At 51.6% G+C, this 22806-nt stretch overlaps 7 protein-coding genes across 7 annotated transcripts; 2 read left to right on the top strand and 5 right to left on the bottom strand.

Moving 5' to 3' along the window:
- Window positions 1-59: 59 nt before the first annotated feature.
- Window positions 60-1628, bottom strand: AKAW2_81015A (UDP-N-acetylglucosamine diphosphorylase; the record flags this gene model as incomplete). Its single annotated transcript, XM_041682099.1, has 2 exons — window positions 60-854; window positions 912-1628. The coding sequence occupies 2 exons, from the start codon at window positions 1626-1628 to the stop codon at window positions 60-62; spliced, it is 1512 nt and encodes a 503-aa protein (XP_041548976.1).
- A 745-nt stretch (window positions 1629-2373) lies between these two features.
- On the bottom strand, window positions 2374-3992 carry CYP6 (peptidyl-prolyl cis-trans isomerase Cyp6; the record flags this gene model as incomplete). Its single annotated transcript, XM_041682101.1, has 4 exons — window positions 2374-2790; window positions 2850-3046; window positions 3100-3800; window positions 3913-3992. 4 exons carry the CDS (start codon window positions 3990-3992, stop codon window positions 2374-2376), a joined length of 1395 nt encoding a protein of 464 aa, XP_041548977.1.
- A 3675-nt stretch (window positions 3993-7667) lies between these two features.
- On the top strand, window positions 7668-9230 carry AKAW2_81017S (uncharacterized protein; the record flags this gene model as incomplete). Its single annotated transcript, XM_041682102.1, has 3 exons — window positions 7668-7898; window positions 7961-8068; window positions 8130-9230. The coding sequence occupies 3 exons, from the start codon at window positions 7668-7670 to the stop codon at window positions 9228-9230; spliced, it is 1440 nt and encodes a 479-aa protein (XP_041548978.1).
- Window positions 9231-11625: 2395 nt separating this feature from the next.
- On the bottom strand, window positions 11626-12390 carry AKAW2_81018A (40S ribosomal protein eS24; the record flags this gene model as incomplete). The annotated part of the gene is made up of 3 exons (XM_041682103.1): window positions 11626-11702; window positions 11768-12015; window positions 12314-12390. The coding sequence occupies 3 exons, from the start codon at window positions 12388-12390 to the stop codon at window positions 11626-11628; spliced, it is 402 nt and encodes a 133-aa protein (XP_041548979.1).
- A 421-nt stretch (window positions 12391-12811) lies between these two features.
- AKAW2_81019S (protein-lysine N-methyltransferase) lies at window positions 12812-13932 on the top strand (the record flags this gene model as incomplete). Its single annotated transcript, XM_041682104.1, has 2 exons — window positions 12812-13048; window positions 13144-13932. 2 exons carry the CDS (start codon window positions 12812-12814, stop codon window positions 13930-13932), a joined length of 1026 nt encoding a protein of 341 aa, XP_041548980.1.
- A 938-nt stretch (window positions 13933-14870) lies between these two features.
- Window positions 14871-17138, bottom strand: AKAW2_81020A (uncharacterized protein; the record flags this gene model as incomplete). Its single annotated transcript, XM_041682105.1, has 1 exon — window positions 14871-17138. One exon carries the CDS (start codon window positions 17136-17138, stop codon window positions 14871-14873), a length of 2268 nt encoding a protein of 755 aa, XP_041548981.1.
- A 1958-nt stretch (window positions 17139-19096) lies between these two features.
- On the bottom strand, window positions 19097-21558 carry AKAW2_81021A (putative Ran-binding protein (RanBP10); the record flags this gene model as incomplete). Its single annotated transcript, XM_041682106.1, has 6 exons — window positions 19097-19227; window positions 19280-19795; window positions 19854-20100; window positions 20169-20299; window positions 20360-20586; window positions 20645-21558. The coding sequence occupies 6 exons, from the start codon at window positions 21556-21558 to the stop codon at window positions 19097-19099; spliced, it is 2166 nt and encodes a 721-aa protein (XP_041548982.1).
- Window positions 21559-22806: the final 1248 nt, after the last annotated feature.

Consider the following 22806-nt stretch of genomic DNA (forward strand, 5'->3'; position numbering starts at 1 on the left):
TCACGGCCCTTGAGGAATTCCAGCCCTTCTCCACCCTGTAACTCAAAGTCAGTCTGGTTTCAAGCACGCTTATGATATAAAGCAATCAATTTCACCAATGCAAATACGGAAATACTTACGTAGCTGATCAGAGGCGAGACTTCCACGCCAACAGCCTCGCCTTCAGTGACAACGACACCGCCAGCCTTTTCGATCCAGCGCTGGCCCTGCTTCATGATGTCGGCCTTGCTGGTGTCGGGGTCGTCCTCACCAGTGCCGCGGGCGTTCTTGAGGGGCGAGAACTCGTCCTCACGACGCACCTCAATGCTAGCGAACTTCTCCAGAGGGGTCATCGGGAAAACGTCAAACACGAACTGCTCGAGCTTGATGCCGTTGGGCTTCTCGGGCTTGAAGGCCTCGCCGGTCTCGGGCTTGATGCAAGGGATCTTCTTGCGGGCAACGTGGTGGGGCAGCTTGTGAGACCAGCTCTCAATGGATTCGAAGAAACGGAAGGAGTAGTAGTGGTTCACAATGTTGGCGGCACGGAACTTCAGGACATCGGGCTGCTTGGGGTCCTTGGCCTCGGCCGTCTCCTGGTCAATCTCAGAGTATTCGACGACGTCGGGCTTGCCGTTTCTCTGGAGAATCAGACCGACCGACTCGGTAGCGTTGCGCTTGCGGACAACCTTCGTAGCGATGTCGACGTCCTTGGAGGCAGCAAAGCCGATGAAGACAGGGTCGGCAACCTTGACCAGGCAGTTGTCGACGCAGTAGGTGTGAATGTGCTGGATTCCACGCTTGCGCATGTCCTCCCTGACTCCGGAAGTCAAGAGGGCAAGGTAGATACCACCGTTGCCATCAGGAGCAACAGCCGCCTAAAACACAGGGTCAGAGTGGGGTTGGGGTCAGGAATGTGAATGCTTGAAACGCACCTTAGACTTGCTCTCCATCAGAATCTTGCCCTCGTTAGAGATGCAAGGCAAGACGCCCTGCTCGAAGATAACCACATTGCTCTTGTCGAGGCCGAAGTAGTTGTGCTGCTGGAAAAACTCCTCTGTGGGTTTACGGGTAGGTCCGCTGGTCATGACATACCAAGGGATGACGGCATCCTTGCCGGAAGACTTCTTCGCCAGGAGCTGGAGCTTAGCAATACGCTCGGCCTGGATCTGGAAGAGAGACTTGTGGCTGGGGAGACCGATGTCAAAGCAACCCTTGGGGGCGGAGCTACCCAGACGGGTGCCCTGTCCACCAGCCATCAACACCACAGCGACCTTGTTGCCAGCAACCAACTGCAGACCCTCATCGTACCACTTCTGAATATCCTTGGGGTCCGAATCCAGGATCGATGCGGTAGCCACTTCGGGGAGGGGTTCGAGGGAGACGGGGCCTTGCTCGGCCTTGGGAGGGTTCAGAGCCTTCTCGGCCAACTCGTTGATGCGGACGGGGTCGAAGTTGTTCAACTGGTGGAAAAGCTGGGTCTTCTCGGCGGGCTTCAGCTCGTCAACGAAGGCAAAGACCTGTCCTTGCCCGGCATCGGTGTACTTCTTCTTCAGCTGCTCGAATTCCTCGGGGGAGGGCTCACGGAGAGCGGGCTCGGACTGGCCATGGATAAGGTTGGAAACGGTTTCTTTGATTGCAGCAGCGGCCATGATTGCAGATGATGGGATTTAAGTAGAAAGATAATACGGTGAGGAGGAGGAGAAGGGAGAAGAGAATGGGATGGAGTCTGAAGGGAGAATACTAGAGGGGTATAGAGGGGAAAAGAGGATGATGGGAAGAGAGCAAGGGAGGAGGGGTGTACAGGGTGTGAAAGCGCGGGGGATCTGTCCGTCAAGAATAAATATAACTAGTTAACTCAACATGCTACGTAGTCATGCTGCAGCGCAATATTATTGACCGCCTGGATCCCTGAGAGTTTCAATTGATTATTTTTAGACGGACTAGCGACTGCCGCAGATACATTATTATGGCTTATGAGGGGCCACTATTCCCTCACGCCCATGAATTGCTCGATTGCAGCCCTCCATCCAGCTTGTTGCAGCCAATCGTTTCTCCAGCTGTTGGAGGGGCCAGCGGGGCTCGCCGTGGACCCGGTTTTAGGCTTTCAGGCTTCCAAGCTCACCGACTGGCGCCAGTTCAGATCTGCTCGTCCACCTGACCCCTGAAAGAGGTTCCTGGATCGGGTCTGACTAAGAGGATGAGAGAAAGAAGGGGGCAAACCAAGATGGAGCCTAATCTACTATGTATGGAGTAGTTTTAGTGTGCATGGTAAAACACACACTTCCGCTTTACAGAATGATATAAGGTTGTATTCACACATCCGTCATTCTTCATGACGGTATCTTTTAAAATGGCATTATCATCTGGTTAATGTACATTATTTACCCCAACGCATCAACGACGTCGCCTTTCCCGGTATCTATCGTCATCTCGGCGATCCCGTCGCCGCTCACCGTCGTTATGTCGACGGTCTCGGTCCCCGTAGGAATCTCGCCGTGGTGGACTCCGGCTGTAGGATCGATCTCGGTACCGGTTACGATATGAGTCCCGCCGAGGACTCCGACTGACTCGCCTTTCCCGTTGTGACTTCCGCGGTGGGCTTCGACTGTAGGACCGCTCGTCCCGATTAGATCTCGCCTTGGGCGCATTCTTATCGAAGACCATATGATAATCATCATCTCGTTGACGAGTGTTCTCTGTTGCTCGATACTGGCGCTTCTTTTCGAGGCCAGCGACACCACCAAATCCACCCCGCTGGCCGCTGCGCTTGGTGATGGTAGCATTGCGCCAGCTCTCGGACAATTTAGATACCTATTTTTGTCATCACTGTTAGTCCATGTTGAATAAAGGTGCGCAGATAATAGACTAACACTCTGAGAGAAGTCAACGTGTATACGGTGGTCATCGATCAAGACACCCTGCATCTTGAAGTATGCCTGTTCGCAATCCTTCTGGTTCTCGAACTCGATGAAAGCGTATTGTAGACTGTCACCCGTACGCTTGTCGCGGATGACCTCACATGACAGAATGGGTCCGAAGCGACTGAAGATCAGGTTGAGGTCCTCATCTAGTGAATGTGTGAGTTCAGAGCGTGACCAAGGCGCGATTTAGAATGCATACCTTGAGTGACTGGATTCAATTTGCAGACGAACAAGACGTTCTCTGGCGGCTTGACCTCGGCGAAGGGAAGATCGCCAACCATTTCCAGCGTCAACGCCTGTGCCCTTGCTTCGCGCTCCCGTCGCAGCCTCTCCATTGACTCCTCGTCCATGTCGTCATCCAAGTCTTCATCATCGGCGATTCTCACCGTAGCCAGCTGTGCCTTGGACGGCACCGGGCTCTCCGGTGGCTCCACCAAGCCTTCGGGGTCTTCAAAAGGATCATCGAGGATGACGGTATGACGAATACGTATGTCTTTGAGTGGCCGGCCGCGATCATCAATAAAGGCCTCGTTGACTTTCTCCAGGACGTCAAATCCCTCCACCACTTTCCCGAAGATCACCGCCTTGCCGTCCAGGTAATCAAGATTGTCTCCAAGAGTGATGATGAACTGGCTGGCGGCGATGCGCAGATCAGGGTCGTTGGGGGACGGTACGGTGGCCATGCTCACAGTGCCGCGTTCGTCATGCTTCAACTTGGGCGGGAGCTGGAGGGGAAATGTCCGCTGGGAAGGGCCCTGCAGCAAGCCCCATATCGACGATCCACCATCGCTTTCTGAAGAGTCGGGCCCAATCGGATCGCCAGTCTGGAAGGTGAAATTCTTTTGCACGCTGTGGACGGGCGAGAAATTATAATATTTAACTTTGCATAGCTTCAAAAAGCTAAAGCGGAAAACCACAGACAGCTTAGTTCCTGTTCAGCCACTCGATTTGTACGCGCGCAAGTAAAAGCACCGCAGCAAAACAGAAATCAAAGAAATAGGGGAGTGCTCACTTTTCGCACGCTTTAGGGGAGTCATCGACCAGCAGGTCGATGACAATGTCACCGAGGGAAGTTTCCAGCAGGACACTCATGGCAAATACCCGGCCGCTGCGGGCGATACTGCGAGGATCGACGATGCGTTAGACAGGAAGAGGAAAATGGGGACAAGGACAGGACAAGGTCCCGGAAGAAGATGAGGCGCTAATAGGCCCGAACGATCAAGGGTTGGGATGGTCGGGGAAAGAGAGAGAGAAAGTAGGGTGAGTGAGTGAGTGAGTGAGTGCACCGAATGATGCAAAAGGACCAGGATGGATGCCGAGGAGAAGCGAAGCTCTGCTCTACGGGGCGGCAGGAAGACGCGAGTCGGTTTTAGTTAAGTTTTGGCGGGCCAACGGGTTCAGCATCGACTCTTTGCCTTGACTGGCACAACAAATGTCACGAATCATGCGCACTCAAGTCCCTGCTGCCCAGTCAGATTATTCTTAATTTTGTGCTTCGTTATTATTTGTTTCATTAGTCCCATTCTATTAATTTACAAAATCCTGGTCTAGTCGTCGATCAGCTATCAGCTACTCTTGTACTTTGTACCCAAAGTACAACTAGTCTCTCTTTAGTCTACCTACAACTACGCTAGACATTATCTACTAAACAGCTGCTAGATCTCTCTCCCATGATCAAATGATCAATCAATTACCACCTCAATGCAACTAAACTATCCAACTGTCGATCAACCAAAAGCCGGCCAGGTTGGTACTAAACTACTTCTGGTCTGGCTCTGGCCAACGGGGTAGCCTATATCCTGGTCCAACGACAGAATGACAGCAAGATGACGGGCTCACGGACCCTGAAGCATCGTGCGCTGCTTCGATCATTCTCGGCGCCTTTCGGGGTGTTCCCAGTTCCCACTGTCGGATGGTCGAACCGGCGCTTCCTCCTCCCGTGTAACCGCCGTCTTTCTCAACTGAGCGGCATGACTTCCGGAGAACCCTGTTGGACGAGAGCAATTAAGGCAAGAAATACTTTTACACTAGGCTTGGGCCGAGATCCAGCAGGCACTGTTTGTTGCTGTGACGGAGCTGTTGCCGTTGGCGCCATGCCACAAGTTACCGGCTGTGTAGGCCATCGGCTCTACGGAGCACAAAGCAGAGAGCTTTGGAAGTAAAGGGGAGCAAAGGGGCAAAAAAGCACAAATATTTGGGCTGAACATGCTCAATCAAGAATCAACAGGTACACCACGGGGAACTGACCCGGCTTAGCAATAGAAAGAGAAGAGATGCAATAACTGATATCAGATGCTTTGGGATGTCCCGTTCACTGCCCCGAATCCATCTGCTTCGTGAGTTTCACTACAGGGGCGTTGGAAAAAACGGGCGGTCTCTTGCAGCTAGATCCAACAATCGCTCAATCGTCCCATCAATGACTCGGTGCAGCTATGCCAGCAATCCTTTGCTATCTATTAGAGACACGTGGTGTACTTTACCTAACTCGGAGCCCCTTTACAATAAGGATTGACTCAGGGCGCCGTTGGGGACCGAGAAAATAAAATGGGATTCATGATCTCCCAAGGGATCCCCTATTCGGTGGTTGGTCCTATTGCCAATGGCAGACGAATTGACCTAACCACTATGTGATAGTGAGGTGAAAGAAGTAATGTGGCTATTCCACCTTTCAGCTTACAGCTAGGACTTTGTTCTCGTCGTTTTCCTTTACTTCACTTTTAACTCTCCCTTTTCTCAATTTTTAATTTTGTCCCTCTGCCCTTTCAAGCTGCCTCCTAATTTCTGCGCGTCAACCTCTCATTTATCTGTATCTATCTCACGTTCTTTGTCTTTCTCAGCTCATTTCGTTGGCTACTGATCTTGAAACATTAGATCCGGGTCTTATCTCTCTGTGATCTGCCTTGATCGCCAACCAAAGATGCACTAACCATTTTAGCTCCGTTCGCTGATCTTGTAGTTTCCGTGATATTCATTACTTTGCAACTACCTTACAACTGATAGGTGGGAACCGTTCCGATTTGGGCCAAGCGTTGTTTAATAAACTGATGGGGTTGAGCACCAGCAGATGCTGACACTTTGACAGCCCCTGCCAGGCAGTGAGAATATGTACCGGACCCCGTGCCCCTGAACCTCATGCATACTAAGATCTCCCATGCCCCATAGCCCTTGTCAGGCCTCTTCGGGTTCAGGAAGTACCTCGCCAGTCTCTTATTCGCCAGAGAGCACTTCCTTTTTTGTTTCCTTTTTTCTTCTCTGCGTTTCCTTAATGAGGCCAGACTTTCCCTTTAATTGTTCAGGTCTCCATGGCAAAACCTGGAATCCAGAAGCCATGCATACTAGTGCAGATCCAGTCCCAGTACGGTGACCGGGACACAGTTTTAAAGACGGTCCATTGTATACCAGGGCTATTCTCTGGTCCAGTCTTGGCTGCTAAGCCACATTGTGATGCTTTACTGGAAACGCAATGATCCAATCGAGCCCAGAGGGTGCTGTGATTTCTCGTAATGAGATAATGAGAATTCTAGGGAACCAAGCTTTCCGAGAAAATGGGGCGATCTCATTGGAGCACGTCCGTTTGCACAGCAAGCTCAAGCTCGGTCATGTATCCGCCTTCTCCTTACCTTGACAAGGAACCCCAATATCTGAAGGGACTCGTGGCTATGACAGTCATTCGATCCGATTCGAGACGGATGCTGTATGCCAAAAGTACTGACTATTTTAGACGTGCAGGTCATATAAAAAGGGAAGAAGAAGAACGAGGGTTGTTTGATACCGGCGGCCGCAGCCAATAGGATTATCTTATGTCGACCATTGTCCTATCATTGGCAAACATGCGCACGTTCATTGCTCCCGCAACCCCCCGTCAGTAGGGTAGGTAGGTGGGCACATCTGAGAGGGTTCCTGCAAACGTAGCCGGCGGCTGTCTGCTCCGCGACCGCTTATTCCTGATGCCGACTTGGCCTGTCACTTTGGACGCCGTTTCTTTTATGAGAGCAGCATGTCATCATCCAAACACTGGAGTGGCGGAAACAGAAGCACCAGTGGATGGCCCATTGGGAGGTGATTGGATGAAACAGCTCAGAGATCTCAGGCCTTCCCAACTAGGCTTGATAGGTCTTGCGGTAATGACTATCAAATCAGGTCACTTGGTGCAACGTTACTTTTGTGAAACAGAACCTCTAAAACGCCGGGGTATTTTGGTCTGCCTGGTCTACTATCAGCATGCCTTGAGGGTCCTCCAACTCCCAAATTCTTATTTTCTTTCTTGAATAAGAATGCAACACGGAAAATTGCATGTTACTCCCCTGGTACAACCAGAGCAAGAACAGTTAAAGTATCAAACTAGAAACCCACCTCGAATCAGGACGTGACGTTAATTCCCCTTGGAACTGGGGAAATGCTCCTGGTGAGGTGATGATCGGACCGAAAATGTATCCCCAAGGCTAGAAGCCAACAGCAGTGGCCTTTCCCCACGCAGAAAATAAAATGGAAATTAAAACAATTGAACCTAAAAGGAAAAGGGCCAGGCCTTCTTCTAGCAGCAAGACTACGCACCACTGACACATGGACTTAAATCTGGCCTTGCTTCCGGCCAAAACCCCCCCTCATCCCTCCCGGTTTCTTTTTGAATATTTGATGGTAGACGGAACATGCTGGTCCCTATCATCCCTGATCTACCGACCTTTTTATGCTCGCAGCAAACCTTTGAGAAGTCTTTTTACTCCTGAGTCTTGCCTTGACTATATGTGAGTCTCGCAATAGAGAACCATGTTTTCCTCCGCACTGAATGATCAAGCTGTGATGGCTCAATCTTACTACTCTTCCGTGGACGAGGCCGGCTTCTGTCCACAGTCCAAGCGAGACGCTTTGTCAATAGCACACTCCGTACGGAGTGAATCTCATCATGACATGGTGGATAGAAGCTCTGCTTGTGTGAGCCCTAGCAGCGAGCTAGATAGCAAGAGCCGGAACTCCACCAGGCGTCGGATACAAGTGGCAGTAAGTCACTTATCTAAAGCTGAGATGCGATTGCAGAAGGGACAGACACTGATCATAACCAGTGTAACCGATGTCGGAAAAGAAAGATCAAATGTAGTGGCGACAGTGGCAATGGACATGGTTGCTCTAACTGCATCAATGCCGGAAACAAGAATTGTCAATTCTTGAGGGTATGTACTGTGTCTCCATCCGAGACCTCAGCTCTAAAGACAATTAGCTGATCAGACATAGGTAAATTCGGAAATGATGCAGCCGAGAGCCAGCGAATGGCCCCAGATCTCAGGAGCTACTACGATGTCTCCGTCTCCAAGATCCGGTCTGTATGTACCGACAACCTCACCCAATCCTCGCATGGCCCCTTTTCCGCGGGCCTCTAGTTATGATCTCGGATCAGCCGATCCTCATAGTGCATACCATCGACACTCCTTTGGGGTGGACCACGGGTTGCCCTACTCAGATGAGGCTTCAGTGTATTCATCTCCGTCGTCTGGGTACATCCTGCCGAGTGCTCCACCGAACATTTTCATGGATCACTGCGGACAGACATGGAACCCGAAGTTGTGGAATCAGAGTGTTCCTGTTGGCAGGAGTCCCAGTGGGCCAGTATATCCAGATAGCGATGCTGATGCCGCGTTGAGTCAATCGGCGTTTTACATTCCTCACTCGACGGAAGGCCTACCGATCGTCCCAACGATGAGCTTTCCTACCGCAGAAGGGCAAGGGACGGACCGGACGCTTCCCAATCCCAGTCGGAACCAAGCTCAGATGGGGATGAACACCTTCACGACAACTGAGGAGACACTCTACGGGATACCATACGGGTACCGGACCAGCAACAGCTGGGCCCACAAGAGCGCCATGTTAAACCATGGCCGCATGCAAAGCCCAAGCGAGGCTTACAGAAGCGGTCCTATCAACCGGAGTAGATCGGCACAAGATATGATGTTTGGGTACTTGCCGTCGAATGGCAACTCATCACCTTTGGTCGCTGCTGGTTCGTTTGCTTCTGCGTTGGATGACACGGTTGAGACGAGCGACGGGCTTCGCGCGAGCCCCAGCGACAGCCACCAACCATCGCGGACGTTCTCGCATGACCATCTTTCCGACTACGGCTCCGATACCTATGTGTATAGCAGTAGCGAAAGGCGCGACAAAAACCACTCGCACACCGACGGGGCAGGGTCGATGTTGATGAGCGGGCTCACGTACACGCGCCCAGTGCCGGGACATCCCAGTCCTCCGCCGTTGGTTCACAGCCCAGCGTTTCGAGCAGCCACGGAGATACACCACCACACCGCCATGCCGTCACTGAATGGTTCGAGCGAGTACTAGGGGACTGAAGTGTCCATGCGTCCCGATGAACGTCCAGGGTAGTTTACAAGCTATCTATAGAGCGTTAAGCGCCTTGGCAGCGCCGATCCCCAGTTGGCCACCAACAAGGGCCCTAATCCTACAGACAGCGACGTCGGCAAACAGCACTAGTTTTCAAAGCCGAGTGTTTTATGTTTGTGGCCTCTTTACATATGCCCACTCAGTGAGAGAGAAAAACAAATAACTCAAATGTTACACTACTAATCTTAGGGTCGGTTGGTTGGCTCTGTGTTTTGATTTGTTTCTGCCCCTTATTTTTGTGTTCTTTTTCAGCCGGGTGCTATTGATTACCTTGTCAGGATGACATGATCCCCAGGGTGGGCTGGCTGGTTATTCTTTGTTCGCAGGTGGCTCGTTGAGTTTGATAACCCATTGCTTAATTAATTGTCTCGAACTGTTACATTATTTGTTGGGCCACGAAAAAAGAAGAGGGGGCGCCGTTGTTACTGCTACTATTGCTATTGCTGTCATAATACTCTTACTATGTTTTTGATTACCCCATCCATTATTCCTGTTTTGTTTTACACTTTTACTCTTACGTTGACAGGTCTTTGTTAATGCTGCCTGACAGCCTAATGGGTTACACCCGCGTGACCTTAATATGGGAGGGAGAGAGAGAGAGAAGAGGGGAGGGGAATGTATGAAAATAATAAGGATAGCATTTACTTAATTGCATACATACTATCGATCTATACCTTTAGACATGATGTGAAGTTAGCTGTAAATAATTTGATATATTCCAAGGACAATCATTTACACTATCCTTTCTCTTCAGTTGACCTCTACCTTATCCTATTCATTCTCCAATCCCAACCCAACCAAGAACAGAGACCCCAGCTCCAGCCCCAGCTCATCAGTAGTATGACCATCTTACTCAACTCAACTAAACTACTTACCTGCTTAACTTAACCCTCCCCAACCCACTCTAACCTCCCAAGTGAAACCCCAATCCCCAACTCCCCACATCCACATCCGCATCCACATCCCCGCCAAGCCGTTACCCCAAGTATAGTCCCAGACTATAATATAATACTACCTACCTACCTGCCTACAGTAAGTACAAGTAGTAATGATAGTACTAACTAATAATATACTCCAACCATGTAACCCCAAACCACACCACTGGTCTCCCGGTCTCCCGGGTCCAGCTTCCGCTCGGGTGGTAAGTAGTAGTAGTAGTACTTGATGTGTATGTGTACCGTGCCTATGGGGTGATGTTGGGTAGGACAACGAAACGGGACAAAGAAAGAGAGATACTACGTACGTACTTACCCAAGCTATCGGTGAATGAATACTATCCTGAATTTTATTTAGGCTTTGGGATAAGTATGTCTTACTGTGGTGTGGTTGATAGTTGGGCTTAGGGAGTAGTATGCACTACACTACTCGTAGTATCTGATCAGGAAGTTTAATTTGATGGGCGGCGCGTGGGGATAGAAAGAAGGATTGTTGGATGGCGTTGGGAGGAGGATAGTGTAGGCCGGATCGGATTCCTGGATTGGGATTGCCTGTCTTTGTCTTTTTGTCTTCTGTGAATGGGCATGTTGTTTCCGGACGGAAGATCGACCGGGGGGTGCAGGGGAGATTATCAGCACAGACATAGGGTACGTAGGTACTAATCTAGTGGTTATCGGGCTGGAAGGGAAGGTCGGGCATAAGGTAGTAATAACAAAAAAGGGATATATTTAATTTTTAGATGGACATCCATCCCGAATATCCCCGGTACGCGCGCGCGAAGGAAGTAGAAGAAAGAAGTAAGAAAAAACGACCAATCCCACACTCATCACCTAGGCGTCTTGTCTTGTCTTGTCTTGGGAATATGCGGGGAAAGTGAAAAATGTTTTTTTAAAGAAAATCTTCCCTGATCTTTTTTTTTTTTTTCATTCTTCATAAGAGGGAGGGGGAATTCGTGATATGATAGAGGGAAAAAGAAAAGAGGAAAACGAGGAAAAAAAAGAAAAAGGCAACACAGGCGGGTTATGCGGTGCCCGCCCCAATACGGTAAGTAGAATAGAGGGAGAGTTAAAAAGAAACCATGAAACGAGTTTGATGATAACGCCCTCATTCACATACACACACGACAACCACACACACCAACCCAGTGTTCCCTTCCTTTTTTCCCTTTTCCCCCTTCATATCCAGCAGGGAATAAGTAAAAAAAAATTGTAACAATTTTTCCTTTCTTCATTTTTCACTTCAGGCCCGGGTCCGCGTGTCGACGATCGTCTTCTTCTCCGTCTTCTAATTCTTCGTCGTCGTCCGAGTAGTAAGGTATCCGATGATCCGAAAGTGAATTCGAATCCTGCAACGACCCCCCTCTCTCTCAACCGCACGGAATTCCATCGTGACGATCCGCTTAGTCCTTGTTCTTCTTGGGGCCCTTGGTCTTGGCGGTACCGCGGAACTTCTTGGAGCGGTTCTTCCGTTGCTTGCCTATAGGGTTTGTGAGTATTGTTTCGACGGGAATAGTTTGATGGTATATATGGGTGTAAACATACGCTGCTGTCTGCTGGGCTTCTCGACCTTTGTGCCAGCACCGATGCGGACCAGACGGTAGAGGGGCTCGAACTTCTTCAGGGCCTCCTGGGAGTCGTAGATGAGAGCGAATCCAGTGCTCTTACCACCACCGTACTGGGTACGGAAACCGAAGACGGAGACCTGGTCCTTGTTGGACTTGTACAGGTCGGCGAGCTTGTCGCGGAGCTCGTCCTTGGAGACGTTGGCGCGGTTGGGGTGGAGGACATCCCTGTTGGAAAGAAATCAATCATCAGCATGCCGTTATTCCCTTGCTGGTTTGTCCCAAATCCATATTTGTCTGTCCAATATGTCCGGATTTCAATATTCGATATTAGAGTACACACACACACACACACACACACACAAAAAATATAACGTAGTATATACTCTTGAGTGTGTGCTCAAAAATCGAACATTTCCATCCGGACATATTTCCTCCTCTTATTCCTCCTCTTGTTGTATCCGTCCGTATCCTCTCTGCATTTCCTCCTTCCAAATCCTTCCAGCTCATGGTGAAGGGAGCTTACACGACCATCTGCTTGCGAGCAAGCAGGGGGTTGCGGATGAACTTGCGAGTCCGCAGGGTAACGGGAGCGTCGGCCATGGTTGCAGGTGCAGTTGACAGCGAGAATCTGCGTGCGACAGGGAGAAGCTGAAGGGCAGAAACGGGGGGGCGCGGGTTGTCGAAGTCGCTGTCAGTCGTTGGCGGGCTCGAGATGCGCTCGATTCAATTTTGGCAGAGTTTCGTTGTGCATCGCCTGTGGGCTCGGCTAGGCTACACTAGCCGGATGGGGTTAGAGTATTACCCTTTGTGAATGTATCCTTAGTAATACACACCTTACCAGATACGGTTAGAAACATCAACTAAAAACAAAGTAGTTATGCTAGGGTAGCGCATCGCTTACTAACCTATGCAATCCACTAAGATAACCACTTATCAGTAACTAGTTAACTATCAAACTAATTCTATATCACTTTTTATCTCCACTACATACAGAGAGAAAGAGAGAGAGTCAATATACAAAATGTCGCTCTCCCTCCTCACAGCCCAATACTTCCAACAACTCGACCCCCACCTCCTCACCTTCCCCGAAGACAACCACCTCCTCGACCCCACCACCCAAGAAACCATCTACACCACTCTCTTCTCCGAATCCCACGCCGCAAATGAACAACCCCTCCCCCCACCCGCCTACCGCACGCGCGTGCTCAAGCGCCTCATCACAAAACTAGAATCCCTACTCTCCAACCCCGAGGAGGATGTACGCTGATCCTGATTCCATTTATCCCTTGAGTATGCTTTACACTGCATACCCTACCCACCCACACTATATCTAAACCACAATTCCCAAATTAGGAAATCAATGAATCCCTCCTCGAAGAATACAGCACGCTCCTCACCCTCCCCAAGCCCTCATCAATCGAACAAGCCCAACAACTCACCTACATTACCTACACCGCGCCACCAGAAGAAGAAGACGACGACGACGACGACGACGACGACGATCATGACTCATTGGAGACTAATAAGAGACGACGAACAATCCTCACCTCCGAATCCCGCTCCGCAATCATAACAGCCGGTACAACCGGCCACCGAACATGGGAAGCCGCTCTGCATCTGGCCACGTACCTCTCCTCCACGGCAGCAGGAAAGGCGCACATCGCCGGGAAGAAGGTGCTTGAGCTCGGTGCCGGGACGGGCATGGTGTCGATGTTCTGTGCGAGGTATTTGCAGCCGGAGGTGGTGGTGGCGACGGATCGGGAGCTGGGGTTGATGAGGCAGATTAGGGATTGTGCGGGACGGAATGGGTTAGCTGGGGAGAAGGATGATGGTGGGGTGTTCAAGGGGTGGATTTGGGAGTGGGGGAGGGAGTTGTCTAGGGGGAGTGGTGAGGATGATGATGATGAACTGCAGCAGGTGGGAGATTATGTGAAGGTAGAGTTTGATGTTGCGCTGGGTGCAGATTTGGTACGTTCTTCTCTTCTCTTTCCCTTCCGTATCCTCCCTTCCCTATTTTCCCTTTGCTTTGTTGGTCTGTATACAATGGATGAACAACGTGCAACTCTGGCCCGAAGCACTGGGTGCAATCGCCTAATCAGGAGCGAATATCCCGAGCACTATCCATTCCTCTGGCTATGGTAACTAGCTAGCTAGCTACCTCTACACCGGATGAAATGGTGTGCATCACGTCGTGTCATATAATGTGCTGCTGTGTCGCGTTGCACCACATACACACCCACCTACCTCCCTCTTCACCTCTTCCATCCCAACAACGAGAAAAACTGACATGTACCTCAAAATCCAGATCTACGACATCGACCTCGTCCCCCTCCTAGTACAAACCGTCAAATCCCTCTTTGAGAAATACGCCGTCAAGGAATTTCTCATCTCGGCGACATTACGCAATGAGCGGACTTTTGGGGCGTTCTTGGATGCTTGTGGTGCGTAAAACCCTTCCCCCTCCCCTTTTTTCTGTTCTCGAGTTTAGTTCTATTTGTAAAAAGGGTGGGACTGACTGTGTATGTAACGAGCAGAGCAAAGTGCGCTGAAGGTGGAGCGGGTGCCGTTTGAGTCGCCTGCGGAGGAGCTTCAGAGGGGGTTTTTTCATTCGACGGTTATTCCGATTAGGACGTATAGGATTACTGCGTAGACTCTATATCGGTTGTAAGAGGGGTTGTGTATGGGTGTGTGTATGTATGTTATAGACAATAGAAAAGAGTGATGACCTAGATACTTTGTTATGCTCTATAAATCATAGGCATTGATTTGTATAATTCCCTTAGAGAAGGTACTAACTACCTTCTCTTCTAATGATAGTAATATAAATATTTTCTGTATGTGTATGCAATATAGACATCGCTCATGGGTATCATAATATATCTAAGGAACGCCCCCCTCTCCAAGACAGGAATGAGTGAATAAAAGAGTAAGTAATGAACCACATAGGGATTGTGTGCATACACCCCAATAGTGTATGCTGAAATCACGCTCATCAACACTAGCAGGTAGTAACTGAATAGAATGACAGCACCGTGATCAACAAGATACTCTCGACATTAAAACAATATACCAGTGGTAATTCACTGGCAGTCGGCAAGGCTCTCCCGGAGTAGCCCCTCGTCTACTTGCTCTGCATGCACCGATACCGGCACTCGTGATCGTGACGGGGGTCGGAACCCCAGGATCGGTCCCTTCTGGTTCACACCCGGGTATCGGAAGCGCAAAGGAGGGGCCAGCTGAGGCCGGTGGTGTCGGCTCTTTCTGGAGGCCGAGCCGGCGGATGAGGGCCTCCGGCTGGGTGTATTGGAAGTAGGAGCAGAAGCTGTGGCGGACGTCTCGGCGTTGGATTCGTTGGACGAGGTGGGCGCCGTGCCCCAGTGTCCGCGGACCCAGCCGCCCACACGTCGGCCCAAGGAGAATTTGCGGGATGAGGTGGTGGTGTCTTCGGGGTCGTTCTCAACCGGAGTTTGACTGCGACTGCCGGCCACCGAGGCAAGGAGTGTTTGCGGGCTTTGGTCGGTTATCATCGCCAGCTCGCTGCCCGCTGTGACGATGCTGGGAGAGATGACGGGAGGCGTGGGGAACAGGTCGGCTCTGGAGGACATGATCCGGCGGGGGATGCGGACCGGGACAGCACTGGAGTGGAGGTCGCTCAGTCGCGAAGGACGACGGCTGGGCGTGTGGATGTCCATGCCAGCCACGGAAAAGAGACTTTCATGGGAGGCGCTGCGACGAGGGCCGCGATAGGGCGTGGAGAACATGCCCTCCTGAACGGCAGGAGAGGCAGCCCGCTCGGACTCAGGATAGTTTGTCGATCGCCCATCTTCCCTCTCCTCCGGAATGACGGACTGCATCGGGGCTCTGCCCGCATATTCGGCGCTGCTGCGACGCTGGAAATAGTCATGAACCAGTTCGTCGTCAATGCCCGGTATTGACACTCCGTCGCCATCCAGCGAGCGATATGCCGCATCGATCTGCGCCTTTTTGAACCGGCCGTTTCGCAGCGGCGAAGAGAAGACCGTGCTGTCAGGGCTTGTCGGTTGCGAGGAATCGAACCCGCGGTCTACCCGGTCAAAGATGGATGATGGCTGGTAAGCCGACTGCGGGGAGCTGGCCATCGATTCCGTCGCAGGCGACTGCACTGACCAACGGTGAGGAACCGTCGGGGGAATAGAGACGGAGGTTTGCGAAAGGATCGTGGAAGCGGAGGAAGTCGAGGGTTTGGAGCGGTGATTCGGCCTGTGAGGGAGGGGTGTTCCTGCAGCCGAGTGTAGCACCGTCGCACTGCCAAGGGAGCGTCTCTTCTTGTTGCGACGGAAGAGGGACCCCCGCTCCTTCTTGATGGCTGGTGAGTGATAGTGGTGATGGATGTGGAATTCCTGCGACACCCGGCGCGACTCCTTTGACTCCAGTTCCTGACTGAGGGTCGTGGACGGCCGGATCTCCTGGTCTTCGGGCCCCAACGGCTGGTGCGATAGAACCTGATCCCGCAGATTCTCGACTTCCTGGTTGGAGCTTTCTAGCATCTCCCGCAACTCCATGATCCCCATCTGTAGGTTGGCATTGTCTTGTAGGATATCTCGGACGAAGCGGGATACCACCGTTGCGCCGCCGCGATTACGGCCCAACTCCTGGGCCGCTGCGGCACCCTTCAGTCGACCAGCGGCGCCATCAAGCTCCCGTTCCACGGTCCGTCGCCGTTCCATACGTTGAACCAGCTCCGCATGTCGGTCCCGTTCCTCGCGGGCTTCCTTCTCGATGCGATCCACCTGATCGTGCAGGTCCCGCAAGGTACATTCAGCTTGGCGCCATCGCTGGACGGCCGACTTGGAGTCCTCCTGTGCGGACTGCAGGCTCTCCTGCAGCTTGGATTGTTCCGCTTCCATTTGCGCCAGTTGCGCTTCGAGATCGGCGGCGCGCGCCGCAGAGTGCGTGAGTTTGCGCAGCTCCGCCTCGGTGCTCTCGAGGCGGGTCTCCAGCGACTTGGAGTGGGAGTCAGACTCGGCGACGGCCTTGTTGAGGCCATCGAGCTGCTCTAGCAGGCCGCGATTCTCTTCAATGATGCGGGCATTCTCAGCCTGGACTTCCCGCTTTTCGCGTTCTAAATTCTCAATGCTGACGAGTAACCGATGGCGGTCCTCTTCCGCCTCGGCCATGTAGGATTCATGACGGTGGAGTAGAGCCTGGAGAGCAAAGGTTAGCGATGATGAGCTGCTAGTGGCTGCCGCCATGGCAGCTTTATCTGGAAAAACAGTCATGACGGACAAAAACGCAATGGGAGAGTACTGGGGACGACGCCAGCATGGAGGATGGTGGTGATGATGGCGGCGAGGAAGCCACGAAGGCATCTCCCGATCGACTGCAATCTATTGCATTCATCTTCGCGAGCCCGAGCGATGATCAAATTCCAACGGTGGGCACCGATCCATCCAAAAAAGGTAACAAAAATGTGCGGGTAGACAAGAAGTATGTGCAGCCCGACAGAAGTATGTGGGTGGGCGGGTATACAGGAGAGAGAGTATAAAGGATATAGATAGATAGATATAGATATAGAGGGGCGTCACGCAACACGATGAAACGGTTAAATAAAAGCCAATGGGCAGACATGCAGAAACGAGAAACTAAAGCAAGGCAAGATCCCTGGCCGGTCATCCTTATACAGCAGGGAAGTAAGAGGCCGGTTGTACGACCAGCAACTCCCCCGCGGCCGGGAAAACCAGGGTGACGTCGGCGAACCATCCAACGAGCGAAGTTTAAAATGCGAATGAATAATGCCATTAATCCACCGACGGAAAAGCACGGGGAGAAGGAAAGTGTAAGAGACGAAAAAAGTAAGAAAAAAAGGAAAATAGTAGACTAACTAACGTACCTGGCCCAGCCTCGCGGCAGTTGCCAAATCCTTTTCGAGCCCCTCCAAGGCGACATGATTATGGAGCAGGAATGCGCAGTCATCGCGGCCACAGCAGCAACGGGGAAAGGCAGAAGAGGAACTGGTGGCCGCGTGGGAGGGAATGCAGGGCAAATGATTAGCGGCTGGTGGATCGGAATCCATGGCTGGGAGGGAAAGTAGCAGCGGCAGTAGCAGCAGGATTCTTCGGAACAGGTGGAGGAAGTTGAAGCAGAAGGTGAGTTGGCACCCCTACTAGTCGGAGCGATGAGCTGGACTGGAGACGCCAGTTCATCGAGAGACCAGAGAGGCAGTCAGTGAGAGAGATAGAGAGGAGAGTAGTGAGAGATTAATTTTAGGCGCTGAAGTGGAGATGGTGTCTTTGCTTCAGACACAAACCAGTCACTAACTTAGTTAATGTTAACTAATTATGATTAGGGGGAAAAGGAGGAAAAGAATCCGAGGCAAGAAAGGGCCTTGTCGGGCCTAGGAAGAATGCAGAGACCGAATCCTGCAGGTCCAATGGCCGACATGCACGACCGGGGGGGAAAGAATTGGGTTAAATTGATGGAATGGAATGAGTTTCACTGGAAGAAGAAGTAAAGCGTAAATAATGCATTTCGCCCAGTCGATGATGTCGAACAAAACACAAAAAGATGTAATCAAGGCGGCCAGCTGATTTAGGGCAGCTGATTGGCTCGATCGGGGAAAAGTTACCCACGGCAGCGAAGTTTATCGGTACTGCCATTACGGACAGTACAGGCTTACAACACACTCTCATCCGTCAGTAGTTTCAATCTACAACAATCATCTACTATGAGTATCAACATATGGGAGAAATTGGAAATTTTCCCTCGATACTCACATGAAGATAAAAATAACTCATTCCTGAATAATGCACTGACAACTGTTTGTTCCCTCCCCCGATCTGATCCGGAACAGACTCCACTCCCCGATGAAAATGATACGCAGCAAAGCAGAAGCAAGCAAGGCAAACCAGGGAGGCTGGTCGGTGCCTGATGGATGCAGCATCCCGTGCCAGCTGGTCCTGTCTCCATCCACTGCTCCATCCGGTCGCCCAATTCCATCCTCTCCTGGCTCGTTTCATCATCAGCATCAGCCTCGTCTTCTTCTTCATCGGAAAGCCCAGAGAGTGGACCGGTGTGCATTTGCATATTCCGCTATTCCCTACACTGTCTGCTGTCGTATGTACTACTACCTACCGCGCCTTTTTTCTCCCCTTCTTTTCCCTCGGAAGGGAGAGAAAGGAAGAAGGCATAGCCACTCGCGCCCCCCAAAGAACTCAAACCCCTGCTGCAATCAATCCATCATGAGATGCAGGTACAGTCTTTCTTCACATGCCACATGTAATCAAACCTTTCACATAAAATACTCCCGAGAACTACCCAGATCGCCCGCTCAAAGTAGCAAGTCATTACGCACATTAATAAACGCCCCGGCGCCGCCCTCCTCGCTAATCTCGTTCACCAGCACTTCGGTCTGTTGGTAAAGTCGCTCCAGCGCGGCCGATGAGGATTTACCCAGCGACACTGCTTTCCATTAGTAACCGTACTGTTATCAGTAGATTTACAATTAACATACCGAGAATGGCCGAGTTCAACTCTTCCGCCACGGCAATTCGTCCCGCAGGGTCCAGGTAGTGGCCATGCACTGACCGTCGCGCGTCTTGGTAGGCCACTAGGGAAAAGATGTCATCCAGCATCTTCCGATCCCCACCCCGCTCCTCTGGTGGATAGTCCAGGAACAATTGCTGCCCGTACTGCACCGCCTCCGTGAGTAGCTCGTTCGATCGCGCTGTGCTCTCCGTCTCCTCCATGTCCATGCCGTCCGCCTCGTAGCCATCGCCTTCCTGTAGCTGCTCGTCCAACTCCATCTCCTGGTCAAACACTGCGCTGCTGTCCGACAGCCCATTCGACGACTTGCCGCGCTTAGAGGGCGACGGCGACGACTCGTTGCACCGACGCATCATCTCCAGGAATTTGCGGCATCGTAGCTTGAAGTGGATCTGCGGGTAGGTCTGCAATACGTTCGCGTAGTAGGCATTAGTATACTTGAGTGCCTTGTCGATATCGCCTTCCAAGATAGCCGCGCGGATCTCTGTCGCCAATTAGTACAGGGAAAAAAAAACAAACTACAAGGGTGTAGACAGTCATACTCTGCCGGTTGATGGCTTCAACATCTTCCTCCACCTCGTACTTCTTCAAAGGTGCCTGTCGACCGTTCTCCAACGCCGTCGACTCTGCCGCTACCTCTTCGGCAAACGCGCGGGCGGTCTCGACATAGCCGTCATGAGCAAGAAACTGCGCCACCAACTCCTGCAGCAGGCCCGATTCATCCAACGGGGGTTGCAGATTGGCCGTGCTGGTCAGAGCAATCTCCGAATGGATCAACGACTTTTCTTTCTGTCCGGAACTATTAGCTACATTACAACTCTACAACTCCAACAAGAATAGTGCGTGGGTTGGCTTACCTTGACCATATCATCGATATCAAACATGAAGGGCTGCTGCCCAAAGTTCACTACCAAGTGGACGGGCGGTTGCTTCTTCATGCCCACCGACGGGTAGACCTTTAAGTTTCGTAGTTCCCGGAATGCATTTCCTGGTCGTGGTTAGCTGAGGTAATACTCTCGCCATTGTGAGGCAGCCAGCATGGAGGTACCTAAGAACACGCCATTCTTGGTGAAGAAAGCACATCCCGTGGAGAAATTCACACCACATCCCACAGTGTCATTAGCCCCAAACGTCGGGCCGTACTGTCGTCCTTGCCCCTGACTTTCTCCGAAGAAGGACTTCCCATCATCGCCATGGTAAGCCCATGATTCCTGTTCCCATCCGGGCAGTCGTTCTACCGAGGCTTTCTTGCTCGAGAATCCGATTCCGATCATGCTATGTTCCCAGTCAGCAACCTGATGAACCATACGGGTACAGAGTGGCCTCCGCGTACCCCTCTTTGGGTTTGGATAAGATGGTGATCTCAAAGTAGTAGATCCCGCACTGCGGGGGCATGGGATTATCTGCCCGAACGGCAGCAGCCTCATGTTCATGCTTGTTGACCGGACCAGTGTATCGGACTTCTAACCCTCCGTTTCCAAGCTCCAGGCCGGTGAATTTATCGTCGTCGCTCCATCGGGAGGGGAGGGGTAGCAGATGGTCGTCATCGCTGGGGGGTTCTCTTTCGATGATATCATAGGTCATGCCCCGATGAGAAGGTGCAATCCGGGGCAAGCTAGCCTGGCTGGAGGAAGTGGAGAGGTTATTCGAGGTGGAGGAGGGAATGGCGCCATCGCGCTGGGCTGCATGCTTTGCCCGACGGGCGGCATCGAGACGGGAGACATAGCGGGAGTTTTGGAGATATGAGGGGGTGAAGGAGGGTGTGGGCGAGTCGGTGAATGCACCGGGGTTGTGATAGCAAGGGTCAAAGCGGGCGAGGTTGGCAAACTTCCGAGAGTAAGGAGGAAGGGAATCGCCGGGCGACGACCTCCATGAGGAGTTCATTTGCATCTCGGCATCCACGGCGGCGGATGGCCTCAGTAGGCGGGCGTCGGGAGAGAAAGGCGGCGGCGGGGGATACGAGGCGGTGGAGGTGGAGAGGGAGGGGGAGAAGGGCGAGAAAGGATGATTGCTAAAGGTGGGAGGGGAGAGAGCGGCGGTCCCCGACAGCACTGAAGCGTAAGAAGACCGACGGGGGATGGAGGAGATACTGGGGATGTTGGAGTAGTAGTTGTAAGTCGAAGGAGTGGAGGAGGAGGAGGTGGTGGTGGTAGTAGCGGCAGTAGTGGAGGCAGTGGTAGTTGAGGTAGTGAGAGCAGCAGCTGCTCGTGGAGCTCCACCGGAAGGGGGAAACGATGCGTCAGTCATGGCTGCTGCTTCTGCTATTGCTACTGCTGCTGCTGCCGGGTACTAACTTAACGCTTGCTCTGTTAGTTTACTTAGCCAGTACTTTTCAAATAATGTCTTCCATTCGTACCATTTGTATCTGCACGATGAATTTCTGCTCGTTCGCTCGTCCGTTATTTGTTTCTTGTTGATCAACAGTTATACTCTGCACCAGAACTTCCCTCGTTCTTTTGTCGCTTTCCCCGTTGCTCGCGGGTCTGGCTTTGGCTCACTGTCTCGTGGAGTATTGGTTAGTTCTGGGGCACTTCCGTAACCGGGGAGCGTAAGTGGAGCAACATAACTCTCCCCCTAAAGGGCTGATCGATAGTAAGTAGTAGAAGACGAAAGAGAGAGAGATACATACATGAAGCCAACGATCAATCCAGAAACGCGCTTCGTGCTCACTCACATTAACACAAGCAGAAATGCCAGCACCAAACCAAAGTGAAAACGAAAAAGAAAAAACAAAAGAACGAAATTCTCAAGACGGAAAAAAAGAGAAGGACCAGAACCGCGTGCAGTGAATGACCAAAAGGACACACCTCGCGTGACCCAAGGAGAAAAGTGAGCAGAACAGTCAGTCTTTTAGTATGACAGACAGAAACATGACGGATGGCCTGACCCGAGCCATAGTTCATATTAAATTATTATTGTTATTATTATCACTCATAGAATCCTATTAATACAAATAAGAAGAAAACTGCGGGGAAGAAGGGCAAGACTTCGGCTTCTGTCTCCTCCTCCTCCTCTTCTTCTTCCTTATGATCATGATCATCCATCCACAGAGAGAGCAAAAAAAGGAGACAGGACCGGTAGGCATACAACAAATCCCCGTGTATTATTTACTCTTAGTTTAGCTCCTTGTCAGAATGAGGAGAAGGGGGGAATTCTTCCCCCTCCCTCTCCCCGCGTTTCTTCCCCCCCTGCCCTTGCATTCATTCATTCATTCATTCATTCATTCATCATCCGTTATGGTCCAACAGGAATGACAACCTGCTGAGCAGTTACTTAATTTCCCCGTTCCCCTTCTACCTATCCATGGGGCGGATTGTGGGGGAGACTCTTTCTTGATGTCAAATGTTGGTTATGTCTAGACTAGAACTGGGCGGGACTATGATGCCAGGGTTGTGTATCACCCCCGGCTCTGGCGCCATGGGGGGGAACACACACCCCGGGACGGTCCAACCCACGATTTTTCCTTCGTCCGGGAGCATCCTTGGACAGGGAGAA

The sequence above is a fragment of the Aspergillus luchuensis genome, chromosome 8 (assembly GCF_016861625.1).
Source record: "Aspergillus luchuensis IFO 4308 DNA, chromosome 8, nearly complete sequence".
NCBI lineage: Eukaryota > Fungi > Ascomycota > Eurotiomycetes > Eurotiales > Aspergillaceae > Aspergillus > Aspergillus luchuensis.